Raw genomic sequence first — 15,739 nt, 5'->3', positions numbered from 1 at the left:
AAAAACATGCAAGAAACGTGCTACACAAAACGCAATGAAAAAGCACGCATTTCATATCGCTCACTTGTGAATTCAGGCTAAGACAGGAAGTGTGTTACTGGCTGGATCACCAGGGGAAAATAAAAAGGGGGGGGAAAAAGCCTAAGAAATGAAAACTAATGCAGCAGCCACCACATTTAAGGATTGATGACCTGCAAAACAGAAAATGTTTTGCTTTGAGGTTAGGTTCACACCTAGACGATTGAGCTGGTGCGCGCTGTTTTCATGCTTGTTTCGCATGATTTCATTTGCACGACTGTTCTTTAAAAACCACCCGGTTGTCGCACGGTTTTCAATGCATAGAGATGTCTATGGGATCCCAAAATGCGCGACAACCGCCCAAAAATAGCTCCAGCACCTTTTTGCGCGACAGGCGATTTTGTCCTCGCGACAAACTGCAAAGGTGTGAACAGCCTCCATTGACTTCAATGCGAATGTGTTTTGCGCGATAAATCGCCTAGGTGGGAACCCAGCCTGCAAGAGAAAGGTAAATTAATAACATGATCTCTGCAGCAATTACAGATTTAATCAAAAGGTCTTCCCTTCATTTCAAGAGCCGAGAGCTTCCCTATGTGTCTAGGACCACACAAACTTGTGGGCCTTCTACCCACTTTTTGAACACACAACACTTCCGATTCATCAGCCAAAATAATTTAAGTAATTAAAACTTGCCAACTTTAAAAAGTACATCACTGGGATAATAAGCAAAATAGTCTATAATGGGGGGTGACGCAATGATTGTAACTGTATTTGACTAAAACAAAAGTAATCAGCTTTAGGAGAGTTTAGGGAGATCCCAATACTGATACTAGTGTCCATATCTGAGCCAATACAGGACATTTTCACGAGTACTGGTGAAAATGCCGCAATACTAAAGGCGAACAATGGCCCTTTAAATGTTTTAACCAGATCAGCTGCCTAAGACCCCACACTTGTGGGGACCTGGCAGTAGCTGTCTGACAGTGCCTGCCCGGTCCCACAGAACCTCCTCTCCCTTCCCGGCGCAGACACCTACCCTGTTCAGCCCAGCATCTGAGCCCTGGAGACACCTGTACTCAGCCCTGGCGAGAAACTGCCCTAAAATCATTAGTCTATTGTTTTAGAAAAAAAATGTGACATGTCCCTTTAAGGCAAAGTATCGGTAATTGGTATCGGTAAGTACCTGGAGGGAAAGTACTTTTTCTTGAAAAAAAAATGTTATTGGAATATCCCTAGTAGAATTGAACCAAGAAATGGTCTATACTGAACAGCAATGAACATGAACAAGTAAGCACAATATTATAACACCCAGAGTAATGTTGAGAGAATGTTGTACTAATACACCCTCTACTGGATTTTTCACTGAAATACTTCCATGTTTCCAGGTCTGCACAGTCACTTTAGCTCTCAAGAGCATCACACTTACAGATTTTTGATTTTGAGACCCGGTTCGCACCATTTTCCAGACCAGATATGGAATGTGGTGCATTGCGTTCGGCGAAGTTTTTACCGCGATTTTGCCACGTTCCAGTATTTGTGTTTTTTTAAGCTTAAAATCAGCTTTCAGGTGCGGTTCAGTGCATCTGCATGCATTTTCATGTGTTCCAGTGCATTCCAAACTAGAGAAAATGTAACTAGCAGTTTTTTGTCTGGTCCGGCACGCACCGCGCTGATGTGAAGAGCCCAGAAATACCATAGGGATACATTGAGATGCTTTTATGGTCCGGGAACAAACTGTTCTGATATGGACATGGTGTGAACAAGCCCTCAATACAAAGAAGAAAGCAGAAAGAGTGAAACGACCTTGCTTGTCTTCACACTGAACAATTTAGGGTTGCATGGCCAAGTATTTAGCACAGAGATCCCACTACTAGAGTTATAAAAAGATAAAAAATATCAAGCAAGCTAATGAAAACTAAAGCACCAATCCATAACCATTGCAGTTATCTGTCATTCAAGACTCCTTTAATACTAGTGATCCTTCAGACAAAAAAAACAAAGTGAGAACTGTAGATCACATAGCAAGTGCCTTAGAGAGATACTGGCCATATTTCAATGTGCTGCGCCACCTCTTTAGGGCTCATTCATACGGATGTAGAGGTCTGTCCTCACAGTGGCTCTAACCCACACCATACAAAAAAATACCTTTGCATGGAGTTATACTTTACATGCAACTTGGACAGACGTTTGTACAAATTCCTGTAAAGTAGAGTACCAGACCCGGAAGAAGAGGCAGTCTCTCCTCGTCTGCACATCTAACTTCCTGTAATGTACAGGAGATGCAATACTATGAACCAGACCCACTCCTCTTCTGCAGATCTAACAACTTCCTGTAATATACAGGAGGGACAGTACTACGAACGCTGGTGCGAGCATGGTAGCATTACAACTAGTGGAACAGCCTGGGACCTCCGTTCATAAGTAGAAGTCGCACACAACTCGGATGTCCTTAACTCGAGGACTGCCTGTATTACCCCAAAAACATACATATAATACTGCCACTTTGGCAATACATAATGAAGAATTTGGCCGCCTCCTATAAAATAAAATGTTTTTCTTTACCTGGATAAAATAATGAATCCTACCATTCGAAATTCAGGGGGGCAACAGGCCGCCTTTTATAGTAATCCAAACATATAAAAAGTATATATTGTTTATCTGGTCTTACCCGATATGTTTTTTTTTTTTTTAAGTCCTAAAAACAGCATGGGCAATTCCATTGTAGTGTATGGACTTGTATATCCCCAATACAGGATATAAAAACAATTTAATTCTAGAATTGTCTTCCCACACATTTCCATAAAGCAGCAGCCACCTAAGGTGAGAGTCACGACAAAAAACAAAATACTTTTTTTTAGTAAAAGGCTTCCAGCAATAAAATAAGATGTAGACGTGGGATTGCCATACACGAGTTTAGGTGTTTAAATGAAAGCAAACGCATACAGTGTCCTTGCTTTAAGTCACATCATACAGTTCTTGTGTTTCTTCCAATGCCTAATGAAGTCTAAAGAAAGCACAGAATTGATGGGATCTCAAGCAGCCCTTCCATAATTAATTCCCAGGGGTTCTGCTAACATTTTCAAATTCCTGGACTTGTGGCCTCGGCTATGCATATTGCTTAAATTGCAGCTCATAACTGCAATGTCCTCACAATGTCACCTTCGCTATGGGCAAAGCTGTACCTCAAGATCATTTCCAGAAAAAGGACTGCATTATAAATATATCTGAAGTGCCGGAAAGATGCAGAAACATTTCGCGGGGCTAATATTTCCTAATCAGTCTCAGCCATGTAAGATAGTTACGCCACACACCTAACAAGTCACAAGTTCATATGGAAAGCCATGAAGAGACAAGCTAAGGCAGCTGTATATGGTCGGATACAAATCCCAACCCCATCCAAAAGACAGTCACCTGAGATTAAGTGACAGTGTAGCAATGCAAGTAACAGTCCCTACACTGAGAAGGAAAAAATCATTTAGGCCTTGTTCACACCAAGCGCGTTCCAGGAGCAGAGCAGTTACAGACCGGATCAAAACTGCATCCAATGTATCCCAATGGTATTTTGGGCTCTAGTTCACACCGCAGTGTTCAGTTCCAGAGCATGTAAAAAAAGCTGCAGCAAGCTCTATTTTAACTGCTCTGGAACGCATCAAAAACGCATGCAAACAGCCTGCAATGCACTGAAAGCACATTTTAAACTTATTACAAAAAAAACTTTTTTTTTTTAACCTAAATAGGCCCGGAACGTGGAAAAAAAAAACGTGGCACAACCCACTGCATCGCGTGTGCAGAAACTCATGCAGATCTGGTCTGCATGTAGCGTGAACAAGCCCTTAGCAGCAGCTGAACACAAAATACTTGTCAATTGTGCATGTGAGCAGAGTGAGGGGATGTCACTGGATGCAACTGCACTGTGTAAAAGTACATACAACTGTCCTTATCTACAGAATCAGAATGCTGGGTTAACTTCCTGCTACTTCTCATGGTCAGCGTGGTTATGTGATCATGCTGACCAATGAAAGCTGACCATTTGCGAGCATTATGATCATTGCAGACTGCGGGGCTGTGAAGTGTGGTGTACAAACAACTACACTGGCTGGTGAGGGCATCACACAGTTAAGTCAAATGGGAACAGGAGAGGTTCTGTAAGCACATTTATTTTTTCACTTTGTGAAAAGGTGAACTTATCCTTTAAATTCGGGCCAGTACATGTAAAATGGGAGCAACACACATATGCAGACACCTGAGGGGTCACCTATACAGACCAGTGGCCATTTTACTATGAGTGACGAGCCCACAGGTACATTTGGATATTGGTTCTTTTTGTGGACTACGAAATGCTGTGACTAATACTTCAGAGCAGGTGCCTGCACTATAGTACGTGATTTACTTTAAGATATCTCGCCAAACCAGTTTGGTGGACAACTGGTTTCCAGGCTACCCAAGGTACACTCAATTATTACGTAAATGCATAGTGCGCGTCAAATATCCTGAAGTATGCAATCCTCTTCCTGTACTAGGACACATTCATAATCCAAGACTATGTTTGGTTATGTTTACTAGGAAAACATGAAATGGAAACTTTGTATTGCACGTGAAAGCGATAACACAAATGCAAACCCGAGAGAAATCCAAAACAAAATATAAAAAAAAAAAAAACACACCACAGCAGTACACGTAGCCAACATAAGCCATCAGTGTATAGCTATTGTTCTAGAATTGTTTACTTCAACACCAACAAAGTCCTCCCAGACTACACCCCATTCTGCACTGTAATGCCTGATGTTTAAATGGCCCGTCAGTAGGCTCAGTTACCATCATGTGGACGTGTTGCTATGCTTATTCCAAAAGTGTGTCTAAACCCAAGAACACAAATGTAATATAATAAAGTTTACCAGTCCTTAGATGTGTGGGCTGCATTAGCCCTCTTTTTAACGTGATCCTGTGAGTAACGCACTACTTGTCTTTGGGTGACACTTAAGTAGGGAATACAGAGGTAGATTTTCAAATGAGTGTTATTACCAAACTCTTAGCGAACGTTCAAAGTTCCGCACTTGCCAATTGTGGTTCATAATTTCATTTGATTTGTTTCATTTAACATTCGATTTTGGAATGAAATCGAGTTTCCCAAACGAACACCGCATTCACTATTGGAAAATGTTTCTCAAACAAACTTCTAAGGCCCCGTTCACACCAGGGAGGTTGCGGATCAGAGCGCATTTAAAAAAAAAAAAGAAGAAGAAGGAGAGGTTTTGGGCGTTGCATTGCAGTGCTGAAACGCAATTAAAAACAACCAAAACCTCGCTAATCAGTGCGGTTCCATTGAAATCTATATGAAAACCACGCTGATAAGCGAAGAAAAAAAAAAAGGGTCAGGGAGCACTTCGGGCAATGTATGGGATCATTCATGTCCTCAGTTCAGCGTGGCCGAACCACCCTGGTGTGAACAGAGCCTAACATGCTCCTTTGAATTATTTTGTCACTGCAGTCTAAATTGATCATTGATTTCACAGCATCAACGATTAGAAAGTCAGCTGATCGAAGGAGCTGGCTGGAAAAATTTTAATTGATCAGAGGTGGCAGCCAATGAGCCGATAGCACCTGTCAGAATACGATTTAGACAGCGGGATGCCTCGATTGACTCGCTGTTTGCCTTGGAGGAGTCAGGTAAAAAAATGTTGTTCAGCCCGGGAGGGTAAAATGAAAAAAAAATTGATGGGTGTATGGCCAGCCTTAGGTGCCAGCTGTGAGGAGCATTGGATACCCAGATCATCAGTTGAGGTTTCTGCATTCTACACCTGCCCTCTCATAGCATATTGGTCAAGTCAAAATGACTGAGATCTATGCACACCGACAATAGTTGAATGAGGACTCTAACTGTAATTTAATACCTTAAAAAGGGAGGGAAAGTTTCTTGTACAAGTATACAAATACTGGAAATACAGCTCAATAAGCATGGGAATCCACACCCATTTCATTATACAGACACCGTCATTTTCTGAAAATTAGCAAACCATTCAAATGCCACTTCCTAGCAACCTGGAAGTCTTCATCACATGCCCAGTAATTGGATGTCCTGCCAGTGTAACAAATCCCATTGCAGACATCTGAAAAAAGCAGAGAGTTAGGCTGGCCATACACCTATAGATTTTCGATCCAACATTTTTGTCGCCATCAGGAATCCTTGTTGAATTGTAGCTCAAAGGAGTTCCATTTCTGGTGAAATGGGTTGCAGGTGTGTTCCAGTCCGTTGACATATATTTTTGATGCGTTCCAGACCAGAGAAAATGAGACAAGCAATATTTTATTTTGTCAGGTCCGGAACGGACTGCGCTGGAGTGAACAGAGCCCAGAAATACCATAGGGATACATTGGGAGGCTTTTTTGGTCCAGGAACAAACTGTTCTGGTCTGGACATGATCAGAACATGGTGTGAACAAGCACTTAGGGTTAATATATTTGTGCATGTGAGATCAGCGGATACAAGTTTTTGAATGTATGCCAAAAGCAAGCATTCATGTACAGTACAAAAACAATAAACAAAAAAAAATACCCAAAACCAGAGCTGGTAGCCAATGCTTCTTACAAATGACAGTTGGCATCTACAAATGACCATACACTGCAAATTTGATCGGACTCTTGAACTGCCCGAAATTCCTTCAGTGGGTGGCCCTGTCAGGGTTAGGAGGATCTTGTTTGATAGTTAATGTCAATGAAGTCAGGAGTCAATGGAGCCGACGCCTAAAAAAAAAAATTCCCGTGGGCTCGTGAAGTGGACAGACTAGCTCCTGAATTCCATATTAATTTGACCACTGCTGCCCTAAACGCACGTCATTTACAAGTAAAGCAACCTAGAATTATTAAAAATCAGACACCGACTTTGAACATCCCAGTTTTCTGGTAGTGATGACAAACACACAGACGCAGCTTATGTACGAATCCCTTATTCATAAATATAACAAATAATTGAATCACCACAGCTAAGTAGGGAAGTATGACGTATGAATCCTGAATGTGGATCGAGCATATGGCATCACAAATGTTTACTATAAATAGATAATGCATGTAAAATGGTAGGACAGCTTTCTGCAATATACAAGACATGAAATCAATAAATGGATCAAAGCTGCCAGAATGGCTGGAGTCTACATAACTTCCCCTAAATTCATAGATCAGCCCTATTATCACTTATACTACCTGCTTTATAACTGGGAACCTATATTGTTAGAGGGATTCTGTGCATGAGAAAGTTGTCAGCTTATCGGTTAGAACATTGTCAATGTATTAAACAGCATTGTTTTCTTGCAAAGTTCACAATTATTTTTTATGTACGGGGGAGACATATATGCTTGTTACCTATGCATGCTATGTGTACCACTAAATTAGAACACAGATCTAACAATCTTCTCAGACTCCCCATGAGGGGTGACCCACTTACAGCTGTGTGGAAGCAGTGAGAGGTCTGACACCCCTACAGTTCACCATTCAGCAAGGAGCATGAGATTAGCTGATTGGAAAGCTTTAGGTCTGACTGTGTTGGACTTCTGCAGAGAGACCACTGCTTGTACATTGAGAGCAAGATGCTGACAGAGGACAGGCTTGTGTACTGTGGTTGCTCTGTAAAAAGATATAAAAACTACAAACCTTTTGTATTGTTTTACACCTGGAATTTATTTAGTGGACCTAAACTGAAAGTTGGACAACAGTTGTTCAGCAAGGTTACCTAAACTTACTATATACACAAATAAAGGAAGGTGAAACTACTAATCTGTATATGAAAAACAATCACGCAATATCACACAGTAGCAATGTTTATAAGCAAATGTGAATCTGAAAATAACTTCCCGCAAAACATTAGAAATAAAGTTCAGGTACTAAAAGTACACACACACACACACACACACACACACACACACACACACTTTTGGTAAAGCAATCCTAATCTCATGTCTTTTTCTCCTCACTTATATAACACATGCCAATTCCTCTGGATTTTACAGATCTGTTTATATCCTTTGATGTTTATTTTCTCCGTTCTATCATTTATCTGTAAACCATTAACCCAGAACACAAAGTGTTGTCTTGTAGATGCAATTTGTTTCTTTTCCTGTCCACAGAGGTTGAGGCAAGCAATGCCAATCTCTGAACAATCACATTTTCTTACTTGCTACATTTTTTTCTGAGAAAATAACTGACTTTGCAAGAAAGACAGTAAACTGATCAGCTGTTATGTATAATAGGAAACATACACATCTTGCTGCACCAATGCAAAGGTTACAACTTTCTTGTTTTACATAGATCATGAAACTGTACTGTCCACAGAAAAGAAACAAACAGGACACATCCCGCTGTATGTATCCTTCTTGGACTAGTGCCCTTCCAGGGCTGCCTTTAGTACAGGGTAGATCGTGATCTACTACTGCCTTTAGTACCATTAGGTAGATCGTGATCTACCAGTAGATATCGCAAATCAAACACTGGTAGATCACGATCAGCTCACTGAGCTATGTCCTGTCCTTCAGCGGTGCTCATGTGGCTGAATGTGTCAGACACCGCAGACGGGAAGGAGAGAGGAGACTTGGGAAGCTGCTGCAGTGGAGGTAAGAAAAGACAGGCGGGAGAGAGGGAGCCGGTTCACACCACAAGGTCTGCGTTCCAGAGTGTTAGGCCTCTAGAACACATTAGAACGCCAGCTGGCCGGAGCATAATCGATTATGTCGATTAGTTGTTGCAGCCCTAGTACAGAAATATTATGACTTTATTGCCAAGTCAAATGATACAGGTGGTATATTACTGCACTTGTTGCATCTGGGAGGGAAAGACGTTTAACCTTCTCATATGGAAAGACTTCTTCACAGTGAGAACAGGGAAAATGTGGACTAGGGTTTCTCAGGAACTAGGTCTAGTCAGCTTAGTTATTTAATTAATAGAAAAATCGGTATGTGTTCCTAAACCAGCAAAATATAACTAGATATTAACATTTATAGGTAATAACTTGGGGTGCAGCGATACCGGTTTTTCAGTATCGAGTACGGATATTTTTACATCGGTACTCACTGATATTGAATACCAAAGTCCCATGAAGGAAGCCGGGCAGTGTGTAATGACTTGCCACCCAGCTTCTCGATTAGCAGGGAAGCAGTGTCCATGTTCCCCCATCACCAGGTGACGAGGGAGCATGGAGTCGGCTTTATGGCCAATCAGGAAGCCGGGGGGCCCGTAATGACTTGCTGCCTTGCTTCCAGATTGGCCAGCTTCCCGATCAATCAGGAAATTGGGCGGAGGGTCATTACATGCTGCCCGGCTTTCTGATTGGCCCGGGAAGCCAGCTCCATGGTGACAAGGGAGATGGGAGCCGGCTTCCCGGCCAAATCAGGAAGCCGGGCAGTGTGTAATGACTCGCTGCCCGGCTTTCTGATACCGGACGTTCCAGTATCAGGCTAGGCATCCAGAGCATTAGGGACAGTACGAGTAGTCACCCAAATACTCTGTATCGGCGCATCCCTAGTAATAACCCCATAATTCAAGTAAGAGGGGAGGTGATGGTGTGACCAGGTTTCATGTTAACCCAGAATGTGGGTGTAACATGAAACATGGTCTAATATGGGCACTAAAATACTTTGAGGCAAAGGCATGATGGGATTTGTAGTTTTACCACTGCTGCTTAGGCCCTTTTAACACTGGCAGTCCGCTCGGATCCGCCTACCAGTTTTCCGTTTCTCCGGACGTGATTGTGCCGGTAGGGAGATAATCTGACAAAAACAGACATGTCTGTTTACATCCGATTCCCAGTAGACCAACTTGGGGTCCGGTCATTTCAGTTTTTTCTTGATGGACCAAAAAATGTCCCCTATCACTTCCCTCAGCATTGTTTTGGTTTATGTGTAAAAGTAATACATAAAAGCCCCAACACGTCAAGAAAGAAAAACAGTTACTACAATAATTGGGAAGATCTGCGATGAGCACACATTTTATAAAAGCCCCGTTACCACCAATCTTGGGAAAGTCACACAAACTTTACAAAGGGCACAGAGAACAAACTCCCAATGCTATCCTGTGTAGGATGGATGTAGTAAGAGTTGATGTAAAGAAATAGAAGCATTGCTTATCCAGGAGTGTAAGAAAAATCTCAGAGAGGCCCAATGTAACATCTTGTATACAAGTACAGCTCAGGAACACTAGGTTCAGTTACTTCTGCACAGTCTACATTTCTTGATGACAGCGCAAAGCAGTGACCTAATTATCTGTGACGCAGTACTCTTGGCAAGCAACTAAATACTCCGGTGAAACAGATATGTAGAAGCCATGTTACCCGTCAAAGGATTTCTAGTTCTGTTCATGCCCTCTTGAGATTTACTCGACAATGCTGCACAACATAGCCAGGTCCTCGACCCCACTTTTCTGCAATGTGATTATACAGCTTTGGCAAGGACATGCTGCAACCTGCACCTATGTAATAAAAGGAGTAACAGCACTCCGACATGGTCTGCTCCATCTCTGACAACACTGTACAGTGGCAGTCTAGCTTATAATGCTTCGCCTCCCTCTCCCAGTGTGTGTTCTGCTGTACAGGGGTTTACTGGACAATAATATAAAGACAGACTGAGTTACTATCTAAAGATTGAGGTATAGATATTTTAATGACTACATTGTGTAAACATGGATCTTTTATGACTGCCTACAGTTCTGCTTTACCCTAGGCAACTATTTTTGTCTGACAAATGCAAAACTAACACTGAACTCCATCCGCATGGGAGGAAACCAAGTAGATGGTGTAAAGGGAACATGTACTTATAGAAATGTAGGGGTGTACTGTACGTCTATGAAGGATTTCATATATCCAGGTCATGGTATTGTTAGTAGTTTTCAGTCACATTCAGCTGGACTTGTTCTGTAATGTTGAAGATGTTTCGTATCTTCACCAAATCACTTGTTCAGTTCTGATGAGAGTCAGGAAGATCTCCTAACGTTTATGGATAAAAGGTGTCTGCCCTACTTGGATTGATGTACATGTTGGGGGATCGTCCTGACACGCAACACAGGTAGGGCTGACACCATTCTCCATGAATGTGGACAGAACGGAATCAGCGTCTTGGAGAAGCTACGAAATATCTTCAACATTACAGAACAAGTCCAGTTGGCTACGAGTAACCCCAACTGGGGGATCTTACCGACACACAACACAGGTACGACTAACCCCTGGCTGGCTGTCTTCAACCACAATACATTTTGACCTACTCACCCAGACTAAACATGCAGGAAGTGAAGTCAGATTAAGGAGCTCCTGTCTGAATACAGGTTTTGGCCCGGTGACTCAGTAGGAATCCTTTTGATCAGCACAACAGCCAGGAAATTGGCACTCAATCCAACAGGTTAGCAACAGCCTCCTTCTCAGGCATATTTTCTCAGTACAAGTTTCCTTTACCAGTATGCCTAAATCTGAAGAGACGCCATGTAAAAACTGTTCACATTTCAGTGTAACTGCTCACCCATTTTGTAGTTTGTCATGCCTCCAAAACCCCCGGTCACACGACTACCGATTCCCAATTCAGCAAGATATGGCCAACAAATGTGCAAAGCCGCTTCTCTTCTGAGCAGGGCCTGCTCATGTTCTGTGTGCTTTCCATTTAACCTTATTTATATAGCACTGACAATTTATATAGCACTTTGCATAGTTGCACATTCACATAATTTCTTGTCCTTGATGAGCTTACAATCTAAGGTCTCTATCTCGCATGCATACAGAGCTGATTTAGACATGAGCCAATTAACCTTCCAGCATGTCTTTGGAGTGTGGGTGGAGACCGGAGTACCTGGAGGAAACCCACACAAGCACAAGTAGAACATGCAAACTCCTTGTAGATAGTGACCTGACCGGGATTTGAACTGGGAACCCCCAGTTCATATTCCATGCTCCAACAAACTCTCCACGGGATTCATTGGAGAGTGCACAGATTACGTCCCCAAGAGAAATGAAGATGACACCTGATGGGTTGTTAAAGCCGAACTCCAGACATATATACTTTCATTAAATATCTTCCCTTAATAACCAAAGGGGATATAAATCCACTTTGTGTGCCATATACCATTACAAACCAAGATATTACTATAGGAAAGTAGCAGTGACAACATCACTGTGCTGTACATAGCCTGTACACAGAGCAGAGCTATGGGAGGGGCCCAGCAGCCCCACCAATTACAGGCTGCCTGCAGTGAAAGGGGCGGATACAAGGGGAGAGAGGAGGGGGACAGAAAACACAGCAGTGACTGGTCTTTATTATAGGAAGCTCCTGCACAGAGGTAAAGTTCAACATTGGATTACTGCACAGATCTGGAAGAAATACACTGGTCTGTAAAGGGGCCTGTAACAACACTGAGCTCTGAGGGCTAGTTCACACCAGCCACGGTGCCTTCTAGCCCGATTGGTACCGAAAACGCACTGGATTGTATTCCGGGCGACTCACTTTGTTTTTGGGTGGCAGGGGGCGTGACGGCGCAGTGAAGTCAATGGCACCACAGCCATGCTCCCTCCAGCTGCGATGCAATCGCCCGCACCGGAAAGCGTGGCCCATCAATGCCTGCGTTCCGGCCCGGTGCAGTCAGAAAAAATAGTGCATGCAGCATTTTTCTGACTGCACCGGAACGCAGGCATTGATGTGCCACATGTTCCGGTGGGGGATTGCATTGCGGCGGGAGGGCGTGGCTTCAGTGCCATTCACTTCAATGCACCATCATGCCCCTTGCCACCCCCAAAACAAAGTGAGCCGCCCGGAATACAATCCAGTGCGGTCCGGCACCAATCGGGTGTGAACTAGGCCTAACAGTTTCATGTACCATGTCCCCATGCTCTGACTGTCTCCTACAGCAAGACTTCAGCCTCCACCCACTCCTGTAGAACATGTAAGGCATATTAGATGTGGCCCTTTGAAGACACCAGGGGCATCTTTAGACCCCCCCTTCACCTTGTACCAGTGACAAACACTGATTTAGACAACATTGGTTTATCCTACAGTTCAGCTTTTAGCAAGTATACAAGCCAGCTACCTATATTGTACAAAAGACGTTTGTTCCAATGAAATATAACAATTGTATTATAGATCGTGAAGACAATATTATTGTTTACGCATGAAGAGGAAATAAAAATACATGAAGTGTCACACAAGTGTCCTGACTGATCCCATAATTACTGACTAAAGCCAAAACATTCCAGGCAATTACATGTGTCATGGACCTGCAGACATGTCACTGAGCAGGTAGAGGAAGGATCTATGGAAGTGTCTACACTGCAAGCAGAGAATCACTGTCTGTCCGCACTACAGAACAACCAATTTCAGAGTGTTAGGCTGGCCTTACACTATACAATCTGATTGTACACACTCTTTCAGATTTACCAAAGTTTGCCATACACATTACGATCTGTAAAATGAACTCTGGATCTACCAAAGCTATGCAATATGTGGATCTACCTGAACTATCAGCCAGGCCCATGTATTCCATACTGACTGGTATAATGAGATTATAACGTGTGTGTGTGTGTTTATGAGGACAAACAATGTGATCCATTTGTATAAAGCAGACCCTTTCACTACACAGTTGATGGCATGTCTACAGGTGATCGTACAATCTGCTGCAGATCTACCTTTAACTATATAGTCCGAGGGCCAGCCTGATTTGATTGGTTGTTCAGGTGTGCCTTCCTATTACATGGTTGGTATATCTGAAGTGGATTGTACCACCAGATTGTATGGTGTATGGCCACCTTAGAAAGCTTGGATGTGTTGCTCTCCTCTCTGATAAATGAGGGGTCCCTGAACACAATGGCAGCTATCCAGTCACGTCCATGGCAGAGCCCCCCTACATATCTTACCCTTGGCCTCGCAGTCAGCGCAGTACTTGTTGTCCTCCTCCCTCAGCATGCGAGACAGGATGGCCTGGTGCTGCTCATTCAGCTTCTGGGCCTTCTCCCTCTCTGAGCGGGTTGTCATGTTTGCCGGCAGGGAAGCAGTGTAGGTGTGACGGCAGCTGTAGGAGAGATTGTCCCGGTCACACAGCAGTCACACACAGCCTGGAAAGATGAGAGCGCCCTATCTGCTGCCAGTCAGCTGAGCACAGCCCCCGCTCACTCTCCTGTCTCACTGCTCTCTTCCACACGCCACTTCCGGGAACCTCACACCGTGACGACACCTTCCTCCACGTTTCACCAATCACTGCCCGTCCGGCTTGCTGATTTTCCTCTCATCGGCCCTAGTCACGCCTCTTCCTGTGTGGAGCACGCCCACGTTCTCGCCGGGTAATGCATGACTGTGACAGGTATAGTGGGCGGGTTCTACAGCTTTACGCTATTAGGTGTTTGAGGAGGGCGTGGCGTGAGGGCACGCCACCTGCTTGACGTAAACAGGAGGAGGATCGGTCTTCGTGGCCGCCGGTGATGTGACGTCATGAATTCAGCGAAATGTGAGGCTTCTGGGTCTCACAGTTTCTGTGGTCACTTAAAGGGAACAACTTGCCACCGGTGTAAATGTATACACACCTGTAAGTATATTTAAAGTGTATGTGTGTGTAAACATATATAATGTCACTTTATTTTTACACTTAATGTTATTGCGATCGCATAGCCCCCTATGTGTAGCAAAGAAAAAAATGACAGGTCCTCTTTATGGAGACATCAGGGGTCTATTAGAACACTAATATCACCTATGGACCCCCTAGAAGCTGATGAAGCATAGATCATATGTCATCAGCTTCTTCTCTGGCCACAGCAGCCAGAGACATGACACATTGAAACTAGAAATGCGGAAATACACGCTACTTCCGGGCTCAGTAATTGGAGGGGAGATCATCAGCTGGAAGTGTGCCGATCTCCCTCCAGAGCAGCCAGTAAAAACCACTGTGCCAGTCCCAGCATGAGGAACAGCAGAGACCAGGATAGCTGGCACCGGTGGAAGGGAGAGGGGGGTGTACACACTCTGAAGCTGTGTACAAGTGGTCAGACAGATGACAACTTGTATGTGCAACGGGCTAAAGAGGTCAGTACCAAGATCACGGCTGCCGCTGCTGTGATCTTAGTATTAACTACTTCATTACTCATTGTTTATATACGTACATCAATACTGAAGTGGCTAACATGTACTTTCCCCTTTGCAGCCCATACCTAACCTTTCCTAACATATCCCTTACTTTTCTAGGACACTATAGGCAAAAGTGTTCAGAATAACTGGCAGAACAATACACTATACGGACAGGATTTGGGGTTCCAGTTCACTAAAAGGATGTTGTGGAATGAAGAGAGTGCAGAAAAGGACAATTAAACTCATAAGAAGCATGGAGGAGCTCAGCTATGAGGAAAGATTAGCAGACTAGAATCTGTTCGCTCTGGAGAAGAGGAGATTAAGGGGGGACATGATCACCGTGTATAAATACATAAATGGTCCATATAGTGAGCTTTGTGCCAAATTATTAACTTTAAGGTCACTGCAAAGGACAAGGGGGCACTCTTTGCATCTGGAGGAAAGGAGGTTTAACCTTTGTATACGGAAAGGATTCTTCACAGTTAGAGCTGTGACAATGTGGAATAGACTCCCCCAGGAGCTAGTTCTAGCTAGCTCAGGTAACTGTTCAAAAAAAAATCTGGATGTATTCCTAAATTGGAAGAATATAGCTGGAAATAGGTAATAACCTCAAGATTCAGGTAAGTGTGTGTGTGTGTGTGTGGGAGGGGGGG

The 15,739-nt window shown here is 43.4% G+C and overlaps 1 protein-coding gene across 1 annotated transcript in view; it reads right to left on the bottom strand.

The window, feature by feature from the left end:
- The window catches only part of LOC108793879 (stromal membrane-associated protein 1-like), a 127,210-nt gene extending 112,976 nt beyond the window's left edge, over positions 1 to 14,234 (bottom strand). Inside the window, exon 1 of the mRNA XM_018564830.1 lies at positions 13,886 to 14,234. Coding sequence (XP_018420332.1) covers positions 13,886 to 14,003 — 118 coding nt within the window. The 5' untranslated portion in view covers positions 14,004 to 14,234. The remainder of the gene's footprint in view (positions 1 to 13,885) is intronic.
- Between the last annotated feature and the right edge of the window lie 1,505 nt (positions 14,235 to 15,739).

The sequence above is a fragment of the Nanorana parkeri genome, unplaced genomic scaffold (genome assembly GCF_000935625.1).
Source record: "Nanorana parkeri isolate BGI_ZX_2015 unplaced genomic scaffold, ASM93562v1 scaffold785, whole genome shotgun sequence".
NCBI classification, from domain to species: Eukaryota; Metazoa; Chordata; class Amphibia; order Anura; family Dicroglossidae; genus Nanorana; species Nanorana parkeri.
This window is presented reverse-complemented; position numbering and strand designations above follow the sequence as displayed.